Consider the following 25426-nt stretch of genomic DNA (forward strand, 5'->3'; position numbering starts at 1 on the left):
CTTCTCCTCTAGCCTTCCTTTCCTGGGCCTATAATCAGCCAGATTTCAGAAGAGCTCAGTTTCTGTTTAGACACCAGATTTTCAAAAGAGTTGGGTGCACTTTGGGAGTGGATTACTTGTGAACCTAAGTTCATGAGTGTCACAATGGGAGCTGCTGGGAGCTGTGCACTGTTGAAAGTCTTCCCCTTATTTAGGTGCCTATGCTGGAGCTGAGCTCTTCTGCATATACTGTGTAATGGTCTACTGTGAAGTGATATGCTAAAGGGAGATTCTCTTTGACCATATAAATGGTTAGCTCTTTACTGTATACAGGAATGCGCAGTTGGCTCTATCTCCAGCCCCCATTACTGTAAGTATTCGAGCCACTCAAAACTTTCATGCATTTATCCTCACAACAGTGCAGCAAGATAAGAAACTGCTATTATCCCCCTTTTACAGATGGGGAACTGAAGTCCACAGAGGCTATGTGACTTGCCCAAGGTCACATAGGAAATCTGTGGCAGAACAGGGACTTGAACACAGTTCTCAGAAGTCCTAGGCTAGGAGCCTAATCACTGGACCATCCTGTCTCTCTGAGAAGCTAGTACTCTGATTGAGAAGGTAGAAACAACGGCATAATTACCCTAGGATTAAGTTTAGTGTTTAAAATAGACTGAAACTTGGGGGGAAGCCAACAGTGTGCTGACAATACCAGCCAAGGAGTAGGGAAGCCAGGGGGAGTGCTGTTTATCCAAGTCAGAGAATTAGGGGAGAGCTCACTGCTGCTTTGGGATCCCTGATAAAGTTAAAAGGACCATGCGGCAAATGCTGGCCCTAATGAAGTCACTGAGAGTTCAGCCATTGACTTCAGTAGAAGCAGGCTTTGGCCCTGTGTATTTCTGTAGCTCTTAGTTTCCCACATTTCTAAGTGTACATACTTGCTAGTTCCTTGTGAAAACAGAATGGAGATTTTCATTAACTGAGCAATACCTGGCTTTGAAATGTCACTCAACGGCACGTGTCACCGAGGGAAAGCTAAGATTAAAAAACTGATGGTGGCTGTGTTTGTGGGTAGGAGTCAGGAAGAGAATTTGTGATGTGATCTGTGTGAGGGAGAGGATTTTATAGAAAAGAAAGGAGGGCCCCCCACCCTAGTGGAAATGACAAAGGAGGAGCAGAGATACACAAGGGAAGCGGCAGAAGGAAGGAGATAAACAGCAGCAAAACAACCCCCAAAGGAAAAGAGCAAACAGCAGTGGCAGATATGGCAGCAATCGTTCCTTCTCCCACTGCACCCATCTAATTCCTTTAGGGGGCCAATCATTTCTTATCTCCTCTGTTTCAACCCCTGTGCCACAGAGGACAGCAGCTGGAGCAAAGCAAAGGCAGAGGCGATACTAAAACTACCGTACAGTGGGGATTGAACTGTGGAATTACTTATTTTTGAGTCTGGCGTTTGGATTAGCTTTAAAAAGAGACGTGCAGATAAGGAAGCAGGCAATTACAGCCCAGATGTGCCGTTTATGAATGGAAAGAGCTACAGTCTATGTGGGCCACACTGAAATTCTAATTCAGTTAGGTTCCTTTTGTCACACCATTCATCATGGATGCTACAGGAGATGGAATTAAAAAAATAAATACAACTCCATATTGGCTCAGGCCTGCCTTTTTTTACTCTTTTAATTTTGCTGTTGTTGGGTTTCATTTCTGTTCAGAGAAATACAGCAGTTCAGTTTTAGTGGATCAGTAAATTGCATGAGGAGCTCAAAATACATAGCTGACAAACACCTATAGTGCCAGATATCTGTTGATTTTTTTTGGGACACAGTTAGACATGAATAATAATAATGAGGTGATCTCAACACTATTTACAATGGAGATCATTATCCCCATTATACAGATGGGGAAACTCAGACGCAGCAAGGTGAAGTGACTTGGCTAATGTTACCCAGCAGATCAATGGCAGAGTTGGGAATAGAACCCAGATCTTTGGTGTTATAGACCTGAGCTAAGGCCAAACTGCCTTCCTAACAAGCAAGTGGATTTCTTACTTCAAGTTTAGTTTAAAGATGTATTATCACTGCAGGCAACCTATCTTTCTGTTGAGTAACTGCCAGGGTCTATAAAACCTATGATCTAATGAATGACCAGAGCAGGGAACAGGGAATCTGGACTTCTGGACTTTATTCTTAGCTCTGCCACTGGCGTGGTGTGTGACTTCAGGCAAGTCACTTACACTCTTTTTGCATCAGCTAAGAGTTACAAAGGGATTTCACAAAACTGGGTGACGGGGTAACAAAATGGCGGATGAAATTCAGTGTTGATAAATGCAAAGTACTGCACATTGGAAAACATAATCCCAGTTTTACATACAAAATGACGGATTCTAAATTAGCTGTTACCACTCAAGAAAGAGATCTTGCAGTCAACTGTGGATAGTTCTCTGAAAAACATCTGCTCAATGTGCAGCTGCAGTCGAAAAAACTAATAGAATGTTAGGCAGCATTAGGAAAGGGATAGATAATAAGATAGAAAATATCATTATAATTAACATATATAAATCCACGATATGCCCACACTTTGACTATTTCATGCAGTTCTGGTCACCCCATCTCCAAAAAAAGATATATTAGAATTGGAAAAGGTACAAAGAAGGGCAAAAAATATCATTAAGGGTATGGAACAGCTTCTTTTTGAGGAAAGATTAAGAAGACTGGGACTTTTCAGCTTGGAAAAGAGACGACTACGAGGGGGGATATGACAGAGATCTATAAAACTGTGACTGGTGTGGAGAAAGTGAATAGGCAAGTGTTATTTACTCCTTCAGATAACACAAGAATCAGAGGCCACCCAATGAAATTAATAAGCAGCAGGTTTAAAGCATACAAAAGGAAGTACTTCTTCATATAATGCATAATCAACTTGTGGAACTCATTGCCTGGGGATGCTGTGAAGGCCAAAACCCTAACAGGGTTAAAAAAAAAGAACTAGATAAATTCATGGAGGATAGATGGTTATTAGCCAAGATGGTCAGGGATGCCACCTCATGCTCTGGTGTCTCTAGTCTCTCATTACCAGAAACTGGGCGTGGATGACAGGGGATGGATTACTTGATGATTCCCTGTTCTATTCATTCCCTCTGAAGCACCTGTCATTGGCCACTGACAGAAGACAGGCTATTGGTCTAGATGGACCATTGGTTTGACCCAGTGATGCCATTCTTATGTTCAGTTTCCTCATCTGTAAAATTGAACGTGTAACACTCTTTCTAAACACACTGGGCTATGGTGAGGAACAATTAATTGATGTTTGGAAAATGCTCTAAGATCCTTGGATGAAAGGAACTGTGCAAGTACAATCTTGTTTTGTGTGCTCAATGGCTGTCACAATTCCATCAGCCATTAGTCTCCTCTGTCGCTGCCACAGAATGATACAATTCTGCATTCAGGAGGGATGTACGCAAATACAAGCTATGAACAGTACCTCTTCTGAAACCTGACAAGGACTTTTGAGCAGAAATTAGTTGTCATCTTAGGAACTAAGAAATGGGTGGATTTGAATGATTATTATCTTGCAACAAAGACACAGTCCTTGCTGGCAGACAATGGATAGGCCTTATCTGGAGTAATCATTCATTCATGAACAGCCAGTGGGATCAGGACACAAAGGGATTGAACTTGCCTCTGGCTTCCTTTTTTTCCACTTGGTTAAATTGTGTGCATAAAGGTGCAGCTAGAACTTTGGAAGAAAGCCACCATTCCCTCAGGTAGTTCTAGTTTAATAAAATAATTACAGTGAAAGCCTTGTTGGGCCACTGTATTAGAATACAGTTTTGTCTTGCTTATGGGGCCATTGTGTGTTACCAGCATGTTACAGAATTGTGCTACTGCCTGTAAGGTCCAGGGTTGTAGTAAAGATCCCATAACCCAGTCCCAACCAGCCTTGCAAGACCAAACCAATTACAGCATGGTACTAGGGGCTATATTTACACCTATTAAGAGAGTGCCCCTGCTCCAGAGAACTTAAAATCTAAATAGACTAGAGAGATAAAATGGAAGTATTATTACTCCCACCTTACAGATAGGGAATGGACGCACAGAAAGATAAAGTGGGCTTCCAAGGTCACATAGGAAGTTCGTGGCAGAAAGTGAGCCTAAATCTCCTGATTCCCAGTCTAGTGCTGTAACCTCAAGACCATCTTTCCTCTTTGCCACGTTATAATACAGTACATTTCACAGAAGAGCACTTCTTGGGGCTGGCACCTTATCATTCCAGCCTACCTCCTGTCTACACGCAGCACTTTGCTATTTAAAATTCACCAGCCGCTAGGTCAATGTCCAAAACACAGTCTTATGGCTTAAAAAGCTGCCCGAGAAAGGCACCAGAGATATATTTTTATATATACTTATTGCAGTTTTTTACAGAGAATGTGAATGTTTGGATCACATTATAGTACCCTGAAAAAACTTTTTACAATTTACTAAGTGGAGCTGCCTGTTGGCTGGTGAGCCAAAACTTGGGTACATTATGTTTTCATAGCAGACTTTTAGTCTAAAGCCAATTTAGCATAGATTCAGGAAAACCAACAATAAGAAAGAACAAAAACCAAGTCTCCTTGAGAGACCACAATGTGCATCTCCCTTCTATACCAGGCAACAGAAGCAATGAGAACAAAACACTTGCTGTTTTAGCAGGTTTCTTAGAAATGTAAAGATGCAGCAAAAAACAAAACAAAAAGCACAATAGTTTCAGGCTAAATACCCCAATACAGAAATGGCAATTATGCTAGGAGCTGGCACAGTGGCTGCAATTTTTCCTATGGCTCTAATCTCTATTAATTACAGCAAGCGTACAGTTTATAAGAATGACGCTGCAGTACTATTACTGTTGGACAATGATGGGGTTTTTTTTTATATAAGGAGGCAGATTTTTTTTCCCTAATCATGGTTCCTTGGATTAGAATCTAAGGGTCTTGCCTTGGTTTAGCTGAGATAAATGGACATTTCCATGAGTTGCATGGACACTAGTTAAAGCCACTATTAATTCTTGTTCAGATTATTTTCTTGCCTTCTGCGCTATTTTAAGCTGTTTCTAGATATGATTTTCAAGAAGGAGCTTTGCAGAACCCCGTGGAGATGGGCAAAATTTGGGGGTGGCTTGGGTTTTGCAAAACTAAAACCTGAGGTGATTCCTAGCCAGGTTCCATTTCATTTGAGCCCCCAAATCCGACAGAGACTAGGAATAAATGGCTCTGGTTTTGACCCATTATTTAGTACTGTTCTATGCTCACATTTCCCCTAGATCAGCAAAAGATTACAATGTGATTTTCTTTGGTCTTTTCACTCTCCTGAAACAAGAATGTCTATACCAAATCCTTTCAGACCAAGGCCTGGCACTGACCAAGGATCTGACTGACTAATATGTTGGTTGATTTGGAGCCCCTATTTATTATTTCAGCTGAAGTGCCAATATTAGAAGTTAACATTCAGCACAGCAGATGGGGAACTGGAGGCAAAACTTCTGTCAGTGATAACAGGACTTTCATGCTTCACTTCCCTCAGGGCACATTGAATGTTCCCCTTTTAAATAGTGCTGGGCAAGAATGCCTTAGGGAATTTGTGGCAGCAAAATTGGTTGCAGCAGAAACTCATCATGATGCTCTGGATGCCAGACTGGACACGTAACACCTATTTCATTTTTAGGAGATTATTTTCCAGTAGCTCATGGAAGACACATGTCCAGGTACTGAAGTTCAAGTGCAAAATGCCCAGCAGAAAATTCCTTTCCATCAAGGAGAGGAGAAGATCTGGGGGTGAATAATATCATCCAAAGAGCAATGCTCTGACATGGAAGAGTTACATCTGACCACATATCATCCAGTGATCAGACCTGAGACTCAAAAGAGATACTTGTTGAGGGGTCTGAGTCTACAGACCTCATCAATTAGGAGGCAGCTGGATCTCTCACTGCCTCTGACTGGTGTGTGCTGGAAATGCCACACTATAAATGTGCCTCTCTAGAATCCCCTTGCTGTACTGAGTGTGAGAAGAAGCTATGCAGCATGATCACTGAATGACCTGGCTCTTCCTTCCTGTCTCTCCCCTGCGTTTATCACTCCTGATAACGGGGGAGATGTAGTTCCTACAAGTAAAAGTGGAGGCTATGTGCTTGTTGCAGGCACGTTAATCCTGATACACTGAGACTGACCATAACACACAAACCCTGCAATAGTTTAACGTTTTTCCTTTATGGCCCATCCTGTTTTGTAAGAGCTGCAAATATAAAAAAACTTCTCTCTCAGCCCTGCCCTGTCTCAATTAGGCATCACCAAAGAGATAAAAATTTAAATGGCTGCCATACAGGACATGCTTGGAGAACACTTGCACTGGTATAAAGCCATTAACACTTTAGGTGCTTGCTAGGAACTGAGTGGAATGACAGGATATACAATACCAGACACTCCCCAATATCATTGGCATGGTGAATGTGTCTTAGTCAGGTGTACTGTTGAAAGCAGTTTGAGTTATTGGCTTTGCCAACACAGTGCTGCAAAACGGTGATACCAAGGGCTAGGGGACTATTCATATGACAGCTGCTCAGTGAAGAATTATGAAAAATTGTACCACGTTACTGCATCTGTAACATGTTCTTGATGCCCCTGCCTAGCTACTTCCACATCAGCTTGTTTGGGGATGTGGGTTGGAGGAGCAGAAACATGCAGTGGTGAAAATTTTGATCACAATGGGTTAAACGCAACGTTGCTTCAGTTGTTTACAGTATTTGAGCATCTCATTATTCCCATGTAATAGAGGGGGGATTGAGGCATAGCAAGATGAGCATGATTGTCCATAATTACACAGGAAGTCTGTGGCAAACCCAGATCTCCTAAATCCCATCCAAATTCCTTATATGAAGTACTATCCCGACCATCAAGAGACCTGCACAGGCTATACAGCACCACAGAATTTTGCCCACCGTAACAATCATAGTCAGACAGTAATAACACCTGGATCTTACCTAGAACTTTTCATCAGGAGATTACAAAGTTCTTTACAAAGGAGATCAGTGTCATTCGCCCCCTTTTACAGGTAGGAAAACAGAGGTACAGACCAGGGAAATGACTTGCCCAAGGTCACCCAGCAGGCCAGAGGCCAAGCTGGGACTAGCACCCAGGTCTTCTGAGTACCAGTTCAGTGCTCTATCCACTAGCCCACACTGCTTCCCACTAGTGTGCAGTCATGTAGTGCAGCCTGTATTTGGAAATACACCAAGACTCTACATTGTTCCCCTGTTTAGTGTGGACAAGAGAATTCTGTTCCTATCTGAGGAGAGGCAAATCTGAAGGGGATAGTTTGCCATCTGTTTACCGCCTGGTATAAAGTGGGATAAAATATTTTACTGAATCAGTAACTGTTCAATGGACATATATGTGGTGATTGGTTACCTAAAATTCATCCCCAGGACTGCCATTACAGCCACATGATCTAAGCATAATATGAAACAGCTGTGTGTGTGTTAGAGGTTGGATGCAGAGTTTTGGTTCAGGTCTGTTACAGGACTTATCTGGTCCCTCATCAGATGCATGCCTCTGTCTCAGACACCCCAGAAACAGAAGACTCACATTCCACACAACTAACATTAGAATCTTCCCTCCTGAGATCTGGTTTGTAAATATACTAGTTAAATTCCATTATTTGCTCTGGAAATTCCCTCCCATCTATGCTTTGGCCTCAGGCTTCCTTAGCCCTCTTACTAGAAACTGCACATAGACCTGCCCTTATATTGGAGTTTGCTACAGTCCTTCCACCCCTCATCTTCCCTCCCACCAGGGTTTGTGAATAGGCTATTTACCCCTCTTGGCTACAAGGATTTACAATAGTTCCAGGCAGTCCCCTAGTCATAGCCCCACTCAGGCTTCCTTCCTGGTATTTTTCTTAGATAAACCCAATAGCCACAGCAGTTCCCCTTCAAGTCACTCCGTGGACAGACTCCCTGCTCTTTAAGAGCAAGAGACCAGACATGCCTTTTATTTCCTGCCTCTTCTACAAGCAGGCATTTCTCTCAGCCTAGTCATACTATCAGTCACATGACCCTAGTAGAGATTACACAGCTCTTAGAAACCTGGGCTTAAAGAGCGCAAGGCTGCAGAACAGGTGTTCTGGGTTGTATCTACCTTTAAAGGGTCATCACACTCTGTTACAATCTCTAGCACCCAACTTCATATCTGGCCTTTATGTCTACAGTAGGCCAAACCAAAATCTCAAATCCCAACATGACCAGGATTTGAGGAAACTCATACCTAGATACAGCTTTACACTGTCCCATATCCGTGTAATGTAACAAACCTAAATCCAAGATCCAACACACCCCCATCCAAACTCTGGGGCTCCAGTGTAACTCTCTCTTTAATGTATCGAGATCCTGTAGTGGGAATTGATCAGCTGCTATGAGTATTATACTTTATGTCTGTGTTTATATAGTTACTAGGTAAGTTACCAGGAGATGGCACTCAAGAAAATACAGCAGAGTTCCTGGGTTATGTGGGACTAATTAAGCTTGTTGTGCACTGCAAGCAGCTGCCTCTGGGAAGTGCTTTTCCTCAGCTCTCAGCAACAAGTAAAACAAATCCTGTATCCAAAGTCAAATGCAAAGCAAACAGCCACAGTCTATACAAAACAAGGAAGTGAGGTTTCCTGACACCTGGGTATTTCAAAGGAAACTAAGTCTGGCTTACTGCAGCTAGTCCCAAAATGTTCTCTTGCATCAGGACACAGCCACTTCCCTTTCAATTCAACCTCTGGAGCCAGTGAGTCCAAACACCGCTTCCTGAAGAGGAATCATCACCAGTAAGCCTAGTCCACTCCTTCTCACATTAGTTCCCATGCAGTGCCTCTGCTGAGGAAAGACACCTGTTAACTTCTTGGTCTGGAATAAGACTTTAACCCTTCCCTGGACAAACATGGGACAAGCTTTGTTCATCCTTCCCACATAAACAAAGTTATGAACTATGTGATGCTTTATTGGCCAGCACCAACTGTCACCTGCATTTGCCACTCTTTCTTCTCGGGGCTGAATGTTGGAGAACTATGGGGAACTCACAAAGCAGGCATCTAGTTAATCTGCCAGAGGCAACGAGTACTCATTATCAAGGAATGAGACACAGATAAATGTCCCTTTACTGCTTATCGTATGGGGCACTTCCAAGTTGGAGAGCCGCCTGGCCTCGCATTGGACTTGGTCATCTCAGCATTCTGATGGCTTTATTCTAGGCTGCAGGATTGCACCACTGATGCCCAAGGCTTCATGTGTTTGCAGGACTTTATCGTGCTCATTATTCCCATTGACTCACACAGCATATGAAGCAATGTGTGTTGTGTATGCGTCTGCTACTCTGAATATTCCATGGCCCTTCAGGCTGAGAGACAGAGAGAGAGAGAGAGAGGTGGGGGATGGGGATCAGAATAGTTTGCTTACTGGGTCCTGAAACATCGCATAGGCCAGCTGCCATCCAACAGTTGTGGAATGACAGGAACGATCAGGATCAAGGGAAAAGTTCACCATCCAAACCTGCCAAATGTTATGCGGGAAATTACAACCAACTCAGAGCTGCGGAAACTCGCATCTACTGCTGCAGAACATGCAGTACCGTGGAAGCCTGGGCCTGCCCTCGAGTTCCAACAGGAACTGGTTCAGAGAAACTTCATCTGACAAATCCTGTCCTTCCTTTTTAATCTTTTACTCCACACTCCCAGTATTGCCCCCGGCAGGCGCTCATCCATCTTTCTCTCCAAAAAGAAAAAGCTTCTACAATGAATTTAGTATTGCTGTTGATTAAATGAGAAGATGGACATTAGGAAGCAGAGAAAAGTGAGTTAATTTTGCCTACTGAATATTTTAGGGAAGTGTAACAGTCTCCTCTTAATCTTTCACCTTTCTGCTCTCTAAATGCAACCCCTTGCCCATGCCTTTCTAATATTCCCTTGAGCTCTGGTAATCACACAGGGAATGTTCAAATCAAACCCAAGTGATGCTGTTTTTCAACACTGACCTTGAAGGTTACTTCCACCGGGATAGACACACATTACAGTTCTCTCATTGCAAAACTGCTCCTGGGACATATCACCATGTTCCCCATTAAAAAACAATTAGAAGAAGATAGATTTCACCAGAAATGTTGCTCTTCTTCAGGTCCCGTCTTGATAGGCAAAATGGTTCTTTTCTGCATTTGTGCTCATTCAATTGATTTAGCTTAACTTGATTGAAAAGCCCTCTTAAAGCTAGTTAAGACAACAGCTAACATCTTTTAGATCATTTATGTGGTCCTGTTGTATCCCAGGCTCCTCACAGTGTACAATATAAGTAACTCAAAGTATCTAAAGGTGTTAGTCTACATCTTACTAAGCGAGTGTTCAGAGCATCTCCTCAGCAACACAGGCTATCATGAATACTTCAAACCTGTCCTTCACGCTGTGAACTGGCTTCTCATACAATTTCAAATCAAGTTCAAGGTCTGGGTCTTTATCTTCAAAGTGCTCCATGGCCTGGGCCTAGGATATGAAGATAGCCAAAGGTGCTGTGATGAAGACCATGATCAACAACTGTGTTCATTTGGCCCAAAGGAACTGTTCACAGCAAGAGAAAAAATTATCTGTGTGGGAGACAGAACTTTCTCAGGGGCCTGTCTGAGGCTGTGGAATGAGCTCCTCCAGGAACTAAGGACCATCACAAACCTCACCACCTTTCACTCTAAGTAAAAGTACATTTCTTTGACCTTGCCTTCTCTTGTATTAACACATAAAAAACCTAAAGCCCTACCAAACCGAGAGACGCCACTACATATGCTTCTATCCTGGGGCAGAGGGGAGAATGAAAGAACAAACAATATGGAAGAGATGTGAAGTCACATTGCTTAATGCACTACTGGAAGGACTCCAATATTATGGTGATGAGTGCGGTGTAAGAACCTATATAGAATAGAACAGAAACACTTGGGTTTGGTTCTGCCATAGAACCATGAAGTGACAGACAAAAATACTCATTTTTATCCTTTATTGTAGCCCCTTTGGAGATTTTAGCATTCAGACTACAACTGTGTGGGTACTTTTTTATTACTTAAATTGAGAAAAGTTCCCAAAATCTGAAGCTGATTTCTGGAGAAAGATTCTAAAAACAGACCTCAAGACTGGCACGATGTGGAAGGAAACACCCTTTGTTCTAACCTTATTAACATTTAAAACCAGAATTGATTTCAATGGGTATAGCAAGTCCATGCTGAATTTTGACCTTCACATAAAGGAAGGACCAGCTGCAGATCTTTGCACACTCTGGGCCAGGAGAGAGGTAAAATTTTAAGGAGTACTTAGACTGAAAACCAAAATTCTTCCTTGCGTTAAACAGAAACCTGGATTCAGCCAGATCCCTTTTTGTTTAACTCAGGTGCAATATCGCATCTCAACCTTTTTATTCTAGGCAACAGTTGATGAATGTAATATAAAAAGTTATTAGTAAACATCTGCCCAGCTCTTAGATTAATGGGGCAAATTAATGGAGGTTTTAAAATGTTCATATTTTCTAATTATGGCAGATGCTTTTATTTATAAGCATAATGGGGAGAATGAAAATCATCTGTGACACCAAGTCAATATATACATTAAAATCTAATCATTTCATGGCATTACACTTGGCTAAGGAATCACATCAACAAAAAGCACCCAACTCCTGAATAAGGGCAATTCAGCTTCTGGTATGTACTTCATGTAATAAAATGATTATGAATAATTTTAAAATAAATCACTTGGAAAAGAAAGCACACCCCATTTGGTATATCAGAATGCCTCTCACATGCTAATTGAGCACCTGATTATGCCAGCCCAACCTTCTGGGCCTTGGGTGAAATTTGTCCCTGTGTGGAGGGTCAACACAGGGTCTATGCAGCACTGAAGGCCTCAAAATAGGGCGTAAGTGGGACTTCAGTGCTGCATAGAGTGAACAGTATCGTATGCCATGAGCAACCGCATTGCTTTTAAGGTAATATTCAAAGGAGGAAATTAGCCCCTGTGCAGAAAGACAGCATGAGGCTGGTATGCCCCCTAAGTGCTCCTTTCAAAAGGGCTTGACTGGGATTTTAATTGTCCCTGCTCTTAGTCAGTTTGGATGAAATTCACCCCTGTGCAAAGGTGTTGCCTATGCTAGAAAGTTGCATTGCTTTAACTATACCAGTATATCTCCTACTGTGGACATGTTTATATCTTTATCAATGTACATTATTGGTATAGCTATTCCAATACTGGAAGGGCAATAAGCTATATAAGCTGTATAAGGCACTAGGATAATGGTAAAACTGTGTCTGCATTTGGGGTTATACAGGATAACTATACTGATAAGAAATCACACCCCTAATTGACGTAATTATCCTGGTACAAAAACTGTGTGCAGAGCCTAAAGCCGGAAGAATCAGGCCCGTAACCCTTAGTGTAGCCGTTTAGTATGCACCCTAACATTCTGCCTTTTCAGAGCACTTTGCATCCATGCACCGAAGTAGTTGGGGTAATAAAATACGTCCAAGCTGAGGCTTACTGTACTTTTGCTGTCGTTAGCTGTGGCAAAACCAGCTAATGCCATAAACTTTGCCTCATGAAGGTTCCTTAGCTTTACACCTACTAGTGGCTGTAAACTATGGTGAGCACTTCCATGGGAATAATGTTATCTTTTGCAAGAGAGATAAATAAAAGAAAATTTCAAACCTTTGCTATGTTTACTCCTCCTAAGAGAGCGGAAAATGCCCATAAAACTTCTATTAAAACAGGTTTCATAGTAGCAGCCGTGTTAGTCTGTATTCGCAAAAAGAAAAGGAGTACTTGTGGCACCTTAGAGACTAACAAATTTATTAGAGCATAAGCTTTCATGAGCTACAGCTCACTTCTGTAGCTCACGAAAGCTTATGCTCTAATAAATTTGTTAGTCTCTAAGGTGCCACAAGTACTCCTTTTCTTCTATTAAAACAGACGTCTTCACTAGTCATTAGTGCTTGTTGGCTAAACTCGGAAGCTAACGATTATTCTGCCCTTACTAGAAGGTGCCAGTGCAGTCATTAAAGAGCTGCTGGTGTTTAAACAAGCATGGGAATAACTGAGTCTCTTTTAAAAGGCCATTAAAATAGAACTCATAAACCCTCTGGATTAAAGAGGGAGATCAGAAATTTTATAATAAAGAAATTTCTCTGATGCGCTCTCTACTTCCCTGAAAAATAGGTTTCATAATCCAGCCAGATCCTCCAATGCCATTGCTTTGAATACATATACATAGTAAAGCAAGTAAATGCTACTTTTTGTATTAATGACACGGAAGGTCCTGTGCAATAAACAGAATTCAGCTCACACCTATGCATCTGTATTGCGCTGCATAAATAGTCATAACTGAGCTGTTTAGGTCAGAGCTATAGTGTCTTCACATTCAAATAAGCAAAGCTGAAATTGACAGATGTGTAAAGCGTGATGACATTTAGTTTAGCTGTTCAGGGTCTGATCTAATGCCCACTGGAGTGAATTGACTTCCATTGACTTCAATGGGTTTTGGATCAGATTTTTAAATACCACTTTTCACTGTAATCTTGTCAGATTTTCCAAACTAAGAAGGTTTGGGCCTGGTCAATCTTTTTTTTAATGGGAAACCTCAGAACATAGTGAAACTATAAGTGCTGCAGGAAGTAATACCGGTGTCACAATAGTTGACACTCTCTGTAAGTCTTGGCTAAATCGTTGCCTTAGCAGGGTGCTACAGGACATTGTGCTACTGTAGATGCCATTTTGCAGATGGAATATAAATAAAGAGGATCCTAACTACTTGTGATCCCATGCTATTTTCCATAAGTCCCATATTTTCCATGTTAGCCCCAGTCTTCTGGTCAAATTGCATCTTTACTTTTAATTGTATTTCATGTCTCACCTTTGACCCCTTTGGCATGGTTCCTTTGGCACTGTTACAATAGTGGCTATGTTCTATGCCCAAGGTGGCTTTACTTTAACAGCAAGCAAAGCTATTCCTCTGTGCACGTGAACATAATGGGCCAGTATCATACCCCAGGATCCACATGGAGTGGACTGTCTGGGCATGGACCTCCTCCTTCATGTTAAGGCAGGATCAGTCACCTCTGTGATGGGGTGGATAGAGATGAAATAACTTGCCCAGGGTCATGCAACAGATCAGTGGCAGAGCCAGGACTAGAACCCAGGTCATTGGATCACATGGCCTCTAATAATAGTGATGCTCCTTAGTCCTTTATGACTGAGAATACTGCAGAGCCCCTGGGTAGAAGAGCATTTTCCATCACCCAGTACTGATTCTTCCATCAGTTCAGGTGTGGCATTAACAAACATTAAAGGAAATGCTGTCTCCTCTCTGTCTGGTGGAAGCATTGTGGTTATAGCAGTGCCAGGGAATAAAGGGGGTTTTTCAAGGAATGACACAAGATTCTTAGTGGTACAGAGAAAAGTTAACATGCTGGACTGATCATTCCCATTCTTCTGTAGCTTTTTAACTTTCAGATGAAATAAGATTTTTCTCTTTACAACATCAAAAAAGAGGCAATAAAAGGTTGGCAAACCTATTTGGTAGCAAGCCACAGACCCGTGCTGCAAATACGAAATTTTGTAATAGCAAACTGGCTTGACAGAACAGTGCTCTGCGATAGCTGCAAGATTCATTTTCCAATAGCTATAACATTGTCGATAGCAAACCACTTTTGAAGGCCACATATTCTGATAGCCAACTGCATCAGCAGGCCAAAGGAAAAAAAACTTCTCTGGGACATAGTGCAAAAGGTTGATTTTTCATTTACTTACATATCCAGTACTCACAGAGCTACTGGTGATAAATTTTAAACATCTGGCTCAGCAGTTGACTGGAAAAGCGATAAAATGCTCAGCTTTGACTGAATGTGAGACTTGAATTTCCATTGTGGCAAGAGGTAAAAGTAAAATACAAATGCTAGGAGGAAATAATATGCCTCTCTTGGGCCAAATGCTCCAGACTGATCTTTATGGAACGATCGTGCTTATGGAGATTGGGTCAGAAATGGTGCTTTTACCTCCTCTTTGGCCCTCCGTCTCCTTCTTCTCTAACTCATCTTCCTAACCTTTCCCACCTGCCTACTGCTTTCTTTCCCTCACCTCACCATGCTGACCACTTCTGCTTCTATTTTGCACTAGATCATGTGACCCAGTTCTTCAGCAGGGTTAGATGCCGTAACTCCACGGATTTCAATAGTGTTATGCGAATTTACACCAGCTGAACAACTGTCCCTGGGTCATTAATACTACTGTGGATATCTGGCTGTTATACAGGGATTCACATTTTTTAAATGCAAAAATCAGTGTGAATAGAAGCAACAGGGATGGATCTAGCTACATTAAGACTCCATAACTGACGGTCCGTTCTCTTTTAGCCCTCTCCCTTGTGAGCCATGTAGTTCATTTCCACTTTCCCCCTTATCTACACCCCCTTCTTCTGTCAAAAGCCCCACCTTGCTGAGATCCTGCTTTAGGTAGAGGACGGCTGAGTATGACTCCTTCTAGAATCCGTCAGTGCTACTCATTGCCTTCACCTGAGGTAGGCCACAGTAAGAGACACAAGCAGCTCCTTGACTCCCATGAAAAAGGCCACATAGTCTTTTTGTAGCTCCTGGCAGCCAAGGACCTGGTTTAGATCCCTTCTAGGGCTGCACATTGTGGTGCCACCAGACGACAGGATCACAGAGCTGTGCAAAACTTTGGTTACAAACTGAACATCGGTCCAGATTCAGCAACACTGGCAAACTTGGGCAAAGTCCCAGTAGAATCAGAGCCTGGGTCAATTTATGCTTGAGAGTGGAAACCATGCAAAACTTGGCGGCTTTGCATTGTGTCCAATAGAAATATGTGAAACATTTGCAAGAAATTTGAGCTGTGAAAATGTTATGGCATTCTCCTCAGTGAACAGTGGTTAATAACAGCTCATCACCCTTGAACAGGTGCTATCGAGAAGGTCTGGAAGAGCAGATATGAGAGACACAGAAAGGGGAGGCCTCTGTCGTTGAAAGGCTGAATTCTATACTCAGGGATCATATGGTAAAATGTGAGTGAAGGCCAAACTGGGACTTTCTCTGAAGAAGCAGCATCATGCCCTAGGACACAGAGAATTGGCCAGGAAGTGAGGAGACCAGCGTTCTATTCCCAGTTCTGCCAACAGTCTGATTGAGTGATCTTGGGCAAGTCAATTCACTTCTCTGCACCTCAATTGCTTCATCATTGAAATGAGGATCCTTTGTAAACTGCTTTGAGATGTACTGTTGAAAAACACTAGCTAGGTAATATTTGTTATTATTATGATAAGATTAATCCTTACAAGAAATCAAATTAATGGAAAAAAATCCTGCAGACCATGACCATGTTTGGTTTTTATGCTGAGTTGTTGCACTAGTTCATAGCTCAGATGCAACAAATCACTTAAGGCACAAGCTTAACTTAAAGCATGAGTGGTCCTATTGAAGTCAGATGCTCATGAGAGTAGCATTAAAGTTAAGCATGTGCTTTACTGGATTAAGGCCTCTAGGAGTATTTTCACATATTATGACAAGTTCACACTTGGTGCTGTTGCTTGCAAAAATTTTGTGACATTCTTTGTTGACAGACAGGACCCACCCTTTCAATCTAAAAGATTACAACGTGAAATATTTTCAACCTAAACTTTTGCACTACAGAAATGTGGGAAACAGATGGTTTTGAATATTTCTCTGACATGTAATTTTGATAATATTTTTTGCAAAATTGAAGCATTCCTAGGGGCTCAAAATGAGATAAAATGAACCTTGTGGAAAGTTGTGTGAAAATTTTCCCACAAGTTTACACAACTCAAGTTTTCACCTGAAACCAAGCAAAATGTGGCTGTTTTGGTTGAATTTTGCTTTGAGACAAATTTAGACCCAGTGTAATAAGATACAGCCATTGAAGTCAAGAGGTAGCACCTGGTCTAAGTCTGGATTTGAAGCTAAAACTCAAAATGAAACTAACACAACTGTGCACTCTTTGGGGCAGGGACTGTCTTTTCATTAAGTGTGTTCAGCTCCTGGCACATCGGGATCCTGACTCATAATTGGGCCTCTAAATGCTACTGCAATTCAAATAAATAAATTAATAATAATAAATAATGAGGTGCAAACCCTAAGATGTGAGATATGCATGAACCAAAGCCAAAAAAGGATTGTATGAGCCTTTGTGAGCCCAAACCACTGAAATCCATTCAGCAGTTGTCAGAATTCTCCTATAGGGTGCAATTCACTCCTATGCCAAGGGCCAGCACAGAGGCTGTGTGTTGCTTAAACCCTCAAATTAGAGCTTGAGTGGGACTTAAGTGGGCTATAGACCTTGCTGTGGCCCTCTTCACTGTGGTGAATTTCACCATTGGGGCCCAATCCAGCTCCTATTTATGATCATTTTAAAATTCCCATTGACATCAATGGGGGCAGGGTTAGATTGTCCAACTGTGGAAAATTGCTACATGTTGATCGTGTGAACTTTCTAACTGGCTTCAATTCTGTAGGAGTACTCAGGTCCTGGAGAGTTACTCATGCCAATTTTTCTGTTCTAAAACACTTTAGGGAACTGTCAGGGTTCCTTCCCCACTCTGAATTCTAGGATACAGATGTAGGGACCCGCATGAAAGACCCCCTAAGCTTATTCTTACCAGGTTAAAAACTTCTCCAAGGTACAAACTTTGCCTTGAACAGTATACTGCCACCACCAAGCATTTTAAACAAAGAACAGGGAAAGAGACCACTTGGAGACGTCTTTCCCCAAAATATCCCCCCAAGCCTTACACCCCCTTTCTGGGGAAGGCTTGATAGTAATCCTCACCAATTTGTACAAGTGAACACAGACCCAAACCCTTGGATCTTAAGAACAATGAAAAATCAATCAGGTTCTTAAAAGAAGAATTTTAATTAAAGAAAATGTAAAAGAATCACCTCTGTAAAATCAGGATGGGAAAATACTTTACAGGGTATTCAGATTCAAAACATAGAGGATCCCCCTCTGGGCAAAACCTTAAAGTTACAGAAAACTGGAATAAACCTTCCTCTTAACACAGGGAAAATTCACATAAAACAAAAGATAAACTAATCTGCCTTGCCTGGTTTACCTATACTAGTTGCAATATTGGAGACTTGGATTAGGATGGGTTGGAGAAGATGGATTTCTGTCTGGGCTCTCTCAGTCCCAAGAGAGAACCAACACGTAAACAAAGAGCACAAACCAAAGCCTTTCTCTTTTTCCCCCTCCCTCTCCTCTTCCCCTCCCCCCCGCCCCCCCCCCGCAAGATTTGAAAGTATCTTGTTCCCTTATTGGTCCTTTGGGTCAGGTGCCAGCCAGGTTAGCTGAGCTTCTTAACCCTTTACAGATAACAGGATGTTGCCTCTGGCCAGGAGGGATTTTATAGCACTGTATACAGAAAGGCAGTTACCCTTCCCTTTATATTTATGACAGGAACAATTTTTAAAAAGGCCTCATGTTTTTTCTTCCATTTCTACCACTCTTGCCTGTCTCCTTTGAGATGGATGATACTTGCCTATTTCCCTGTTCTCCCCTCTCTGAATCATCAATGCTTTTTTTTTGTGGTCTCTCTTTCTCAAAATTGCCTTTTTGGAGACACACATAAACAGCTATTAATTGAAATGCGAACTCCAACAATTTCACGTTGCATATTTCCATTCCCAGACCTATTTTATCATTGTTGTTATTTTTATTTAATCTTCTCGTGGGTGTTTGCACTGATGCTAATCTCTCTCTATGGTGCTTATCTGTATCAATAGATCAACAGCTTCTGGAATCCAAACTTCTCAAGAAGTAGCCTAAGAGGCTTGCTTTTGACTTGACAGCTTGTGCACCTAATTGATTAATATAGCAGGCCAGCAAAATGTATGATCTATAAAATGGCTTTAATTCTGTTTAAGAGTAAAAGAGCTTCAATCCTTTTTGTGGGGGGCAGGGGAGAGGGGTGGTTGTAGCCAGTCTTCTACTTTCCCTTTTTAATGCAGAAATACTTAGGTTAGAGTTAGAAAGGAGGTTTTTGGTTAAACAAAGAAACACTTTCCAGAAGTTGATGATGAGTTGTGTTAATAGTGGGTCCTTCCAAGGAAAGGGGAGATCAGCCAGTACTCATGCTATGATGGGGAGAGGAATGGTTCTGGGGCTTGATCCTAGCAGAGTGGGGGATCTGGTAGGGATTCTTAGCCTGATTCTGCCATCCTGATTCTGCCTTGCTGAAAAGTACCTTTCACCACAAGTACCCCCTATACAATTTTCCCTGTCAGGTTTAGTGACTAGCGATGCTGCCCCAGGAGCAGCACGGGGAAGGAATGGGGCTTCTCAGAACAATTCCTTCCCTGCTTGCCCACTTGCTCCAGCGGGGTAGCAATGTACAATTGTCCCTTACTAGAAAGGTGATGACTGGCATATTTAGGTGGAACCAAGGCTCTGCCTACTCCTTGCCCTCTTTGCCCAATCCCTGCCCTCTTATGCAGTGGAGGGGAGTAGGAGGTGGGCAGTTTCTCATTATTCCTGTGCTCTTGGCCCCAGGGTCTCGGGATGCTGCACAGAGGCATGTGTATGGGAAAGTTTAATTTTTCCCATGATTGTGCACAGATGCATAGCCTGGGCCATGATCTGTGCCACTGGGCACCCCCATGGAATAAAGTACTACTTAACAGGATTACAGGTGGTAAAATCAGGATCTTCATTATTCCTGCTTGCAGTAAAATAAGCCATCTTCTAAACTGACACCGAATTAAAAGTAGCTACAAACAAAGATTTAGTTTTAGACAAGACAGTTTCTTTCAGCCTGCTCAGTGAAAGCACCCTTTGCCCTGACTTCTTCCAACCCAATTTTAGACTAAGTGAAAAATGTGGTACCATGAAATCTCAGTGCTAGGCCACCAGGAACACAGAGAGATAATAGCTCAGCAAAACAAAAAATTACGATTACGTGTAGCCTTGTAAGAAATAAGAAGTGAAGGAGTTAATGCAATGCTTGACAGGGAGACATTGCTAGGACTTGCACAGAAGGATAGACTGAGATAGCTCAGTGCTTATCAGCTGCCCCCTGTGAAAGAAGATTATATGCCTAATCTATTCCATATGCATGGAAACCTACTTAATTCCATGTGGATTATGGCACTGGAATGACAGAGACACGTGTAATGAAGCTGATCATTCCAAACAGGTGTGTGTAATAAACAAATAGATTGAGTACAATGAACTGGCCATTAGTGAAATGAGCAATACAATGGCTGGCAACACAATTAGTTTAAAACAGACTGCAGGTCACTGACCTTTAGATAATGGGATTGGTGTTCCTGTATAGCTCATCATCATAGTGGCCTGCACTGCGTGTCATCACGTATACTTTAAGCATGCATGAAATTTTCTTTCTACAGACTTGTAAATTTTTTTGGCTAAATTGATTATGATTTAATATATTGCAGAACATAATGAATATGACACTAATACAGCAATGCATTAAACATTCTGCTTTTAAGAACTGAAATGTGGTACGTATTCGGAAACTGTATCATTCTGGAAATTAACAAATTAGCTTAATCACCATGACAAGTTATGGTGGCATATTTTGTGAAAACAATCATGTTATAATAAAAGCAACTGACAAACCAAAAACCTCAAGGGATTGATCCAACCACCATTGAAGCTGGGGGAGTCTTTCCATTGACTTTATACGCGTTGGACTGAGCCTTGAAAGAGTATGTCACTGGTTGAACTATTCTGCTTTTGCAGAGATGGTATTAGAGCATTACCATTCTGTTAAATTATTTTTCAAGCTAATTTGTTCTTTTCTCTAAGGATTTTTGTCTTAAACCCTTTTATCTGTTTGGTTTCAACTGGATAAAAAATTCATCTTCACTTTCTGTCTTGAACTGCTATATAGTGTTACTGTGAGCTGTTAAACTGTGGCCCTGTTCTACCCACATGATGGGTTACATCTCACTGCTGATTTCAGAGTAGCAGCCGTGTTAGTCTGTATTCGCAAAAAGAAAAGGAGTACTTGTGGCACCTTAGAGACTAACAAATTTATTAGAGCATAAGCTTTCGTGAGCTACAGCTCACTTCATCGGATGCATTACTCACTGCTGAGTGAGTGAAATGATTCCTATGTATATTGAGCCAATTTTTCAAAGGAGAAACCTCAACAGGACCCTGAGATCCTGCAGCTGCATCTGTTTATCTTTGTATTTGTGTGCACATAAATTATTAAGTGCTCAGGCAAAATGACAAAGAGAATTCTGGGTCAGATCTTCAGGTGGTATAAATTGGCCCAGTTCCACAGAAATAAGGGCACATTTTAAGAGAATGCTTTAGAAAGCACTACATGATTGTAAGTTATTATTCAGATATGAATGACTAAATATCCATTGATTCTCTGTTCTTTTAAACATACCTATTTATCTGTGGTACTTATATACCCCCCCATCACATAGTATCTAAGCACATCACAGCCTTTAATGTATTTACCCTTACAATATCTCTGTGAAGCAGGAATGTGCTATTATCCTCATTTTATAAATGGGGAACCAAGGCACAGACAGACACTAAGTGACTTGCCCAAGGTCATACAGAAAGTATGCCTCAGAACAGGGTACTAGCACCCAAGTTTCTCCAGTCCAAGGCTAATTCCCTAAACACTGGACCATTCTGCCTCATACCTTAAAGTGAGACTTCCATGTCATAGCACTTGGCTGTATTTTGCAAAAAAAAATTTTAAATGAAATGGGTCCCTAAGGACTTAGATATAGTCAATTATTTGTACTATTTACTCCTCTAATGCCAGGAATGTGCTAAGTTCTTTACAGACATGTAGGCTGACCAAGTTCATGCCCCAAAGAGCTAAATATTCATATGCGATTCAAAATAAAGCATACTCAGATTTTGATTGAAGTAATAAATCGGATTAGAAAGGATTATCTCTTTAAATTAGCTCACAGAAATATAGCACCGTGAGGGGCTGGAAGCAGGCAGCTCTGGGAGCAGGAGCTAGAACATACACAGTTTAAATCGCTCTACCTCAAGATGTACTTTTCAGCCTCAGAAAAGAAGTAATAATGAACATAGCATGGCACCAATTTAATGATTTTTTGATGTTATTATAAAACTTTGGTTTAGTACCATAATCTGAACATTGGTACCAGATGGATGCTAATCAAGCTAAGTACGAGAACTGGGATACTGAGAACTGAGGCAAACAAATTGCACTAACTGAAAGGTGGGCCAAAAAAAAAAAAAGTGAATCAAAGGCATAATCCTCACTAATTGTGGTGTTCATCTTTTATTTAGAATTTTTAAAAATGGGCCAGTTTCACAAAAAAAAAACCCATGAAATTTCCATCTGAACTTGAACATGGTCCTGTTCAAATGGGAGAATCTTAAAAAACTGTGAGGGAAGTCAGTTCATGTTAAAATAAAAGGGGAGGGAGGAATTTTTAATTTGGCACATTTTTGATGAAAAACGGACCATTTGGGAGATTTTTCATCCAAAACAAAATTAATGGGCTATACCTTGGGCCACAACATAATGATGAAAAATTTCACATCAAACTCTCAAAAAAAAAATTGTCACTTTTCTCACAGCTCTAAAGAACCCTGGAGTGATATAGCCAAGGCTAACCCATAATCGCTTCTAGGGTTAATCATTTCTGAAACATCAGAGAGACACAAAGAAAGCCATACTAACATATACAATAGAAATAGAAAGCTGCATACTAACTGCATAGCAGGGTTCAGAGTAGCAGCCGTGTTAGTCTGTATTCGCAAAAAGAAAAGGAGTACTTGTGGCACCTTAGAGACTAACAAATTTATTAGAGCATAAGCTTTCGTGAGCTACAGCTCACTTCATCGGATGCATTTGATAGCAGGGAAATCCCTTAACAGCTGTACATTGAAGACTGCATCCAGAATGGAACCCTGGAGTATGCTAAAATGCACAAGTCCCTGTACCAGGGGCACCAAAGTCAAAAATCACTAAGCTATATACATGGTTGAAACCAGCCATGAACAAAGACAAAGTTGGATATTTTTTAAGACCATCCCAAGTCCTATGTTAATCAATCTCATGCAGATATTAAATGAATCTGAAATATTAAATACAAGTATGGAAAGCAATAAACATGTCAACATTTGTAAAAGAAAATGACATTGTACATAGCCTAAGCACTACTTTGCACTTATATTACCCTTCATTTGAGGATCTGAAAGGTTTTTTACATTGGGACTGACAGATAGATAAACTGAGGCAGAGAGCCGTTAGAGTGACTTGGTCAAGATTCAGAGTAGCAGCCGTGTTAGTCTGTATTCGCAAAAAGAAAAGGAGTACTTGTGGCACCTTAGAGACTAACAAATTTATTTGAGCATAAGCTTTCGTGATGAAGTGAGCTGTAGCTCACGAAAGCTTATGCTCAAATAAATTTGTTAGTCTCTAAGGTGCCACAAGTACTCCTTTTCTTTTTGGTCAAGATTGCACACAACTGAGTCAGTATAAAACTGAGGACTTCTGGCCCCCAGTTCCCAGCTGTGAGGTTAGATCATGCTGATTTAATCAACAAGGACATCTCAGTGGCAGTACTTAATCTTAAAACTAGACTGAAATTTGTTTAAGAGATTGAAGTAATCTTTTTAAGTATTGTCAAAGTCTCACGAAATAGCATTCTCCCTATGCTGGCTAGAGTACAAGGATTTGAGATCAAAGGTAGGCCGAGGGTTTGTAAGGTAGTCAGGAGACAGAGAGAGAGACTTACTTAAAATGAAGCATCTTCAAGCTAGCTATTCTGTAGCGCTCAATGAGACTCCTTAAGGAGCCAAGCTGGTCAGTCTGGGTACAGAGAATGGTAACATGCAGCTTGGAAACTACTTCAGAAACTCAGCTGGCCATGATTGGTTCTGGGGTTTGGTTGCCTGGCAAGCCAGCACTAGCACATACTGTGGTGATATTGTAATGCAGATGATGAAATACACACAGGGCCTGCTCTAGGGGTTTTACCATCTAGACAAACGTTCACTCCTTACACACCTGCAGTCACTAGCCAAACAATCACTGAATAGTTTGTTGTCTCTGATAGTTTGCTGCCATAGGCTACTGCCTGTAAGGCAAAGCTAGACTGGAATAAAGGAGACAGGATCTCACATTTATGTAGGAAATTCAATAGGAAAACTCACACTAGGAAACAGAGTAGCAGCCGTGTATTCGCAAAAAGAAAAGGAGTACTTGTGGCACCTTAGAGACTAACAAATTTATTTGAGCATAAGCTTTTGTGAGCTACAGCTCACTTCATCGGATGCATTTGTTTGGTCAAACTGGACAGTCTCTACGTAAAAGAATAAATGGACACAAATCAGACGTCAAGAATTATAACATTCAAAAACCAGTCGGAGACCACTTCAATCTCTCCGGTCACTCGATTACAGACCTGAGAGTGGCTATCCTTCAACAAAAAAACTTCAAAAACAGATTCCAACGAGAGACTGCTGAATTGGAATTAATTTGCAAACTGGATACAATTAACTTAGGCTTGAATAGAGACTGGGAATGGATGAGTCATTACACAAAGTAAAACTATTTCCCCATGTTATTTCTCTCCTCCTCCCCCCCTCCCCCCCACTGTTCCTCAGATGTTCTTGTTAACTGCTGGAAATAGCCTACCTTGCTTGTCACCATGAAAGGTTTTCCTCCTTCCCCCCCCTCTGCTGCTGGTGACTGCTCATCTTAAGTGATCACTCTCCTTACAGTGTTTATGATAAAACGCATTGTTTCATGTTCTCTGTGTGTGTATATAAATCTTCCCACTGTATTTTCCACCAAATGCATCCGATGAAGTGAGCTATAGCTCACGAAAGCTTATGCTCAAATAAATTTGTTAGTCTCTAAGGTGCCACAAGTACTCCTTTTCTTTTCACACTAGGAAAGCCATTGATGTAAAAGTGGTCCATCTGTTAACTTCAATAAGTTTTAGTGCCCAGATCAGTCCTCCCTTTTATTTAATCATTAACTAATTAATTGGTAGATCTAGGCCAATGTCAGATCACTGATTTGGAGCCAGTTGAGATTTTGGCGGGGTGGGGTAAAAAGATTTGGCTTTGAATCCCTTCATTGAAACATACACTTAGAATTTTGATTGTGGGTTGGATCAGAAGCCAAAGGGGGCTGCTTATGGTCGCCCACTGAAATGTGGCTGAAATCCTACATGGTCAACAAACTATTCTATCTTATGGACTTATCTGCCCCCCATCACTGTCATATCTGACCACCTCAAAAGATTCAATGTATTTATACTCCCAATACCCCGAAAGGTAGGGAAATGCTATTATCCCTATTTTGCAGATGGGAAACTGAGGCATGGAGCGGCTTAATGATTTGC

General features: G+C 41.4%; 1 protein-coding gene across 6 annotated transcripts in view; it reads right to left on the bottom strand.

Moving 5' to 3' along the window:
- The window catches only part of KCNMB2 (potassium calcium-activated channel subfamily M regulatory beta subunit 2), a 244696-nt gene that overhangs the window by 40548 nt on the left and 178722 nt on the right, over nucleotides 1-25426 (bottom strand). Inside the window, exon 1 of one of the 6 annotated variants that reach the window (XM_043492482.1) lies at nucleotides 9454-9546. The exons of the other annotated variants lie outside the window; for them this stretch is intronic. Coding sequence (XP_043348417.1) covers nucleotides 9454-9473 — 20 coding nt within the window. The 5' untranslated portion in view covers nucleotides 9474-9546. Of the gene's footprint in view, nucleotides 1-9453; nucleotides 9547-25426 lie in introns of those variants that run through there. 6 annotated transcript variants of the gene reach the window in all.

This window comes from Dermochelys coriacea, chromosome 9 (assembly GCF_009764565.3).
Source record: "Dermochelys coriacea isolate rDerCor1 chromosome 9, rDerCor1.pri.v4, whole genome shotgun sequence".
NCBI lineage: Eukaryota > Metazoa > Chordata > Testudines > Dermochelyidae > Dermochelys > Dermochelys coriacea.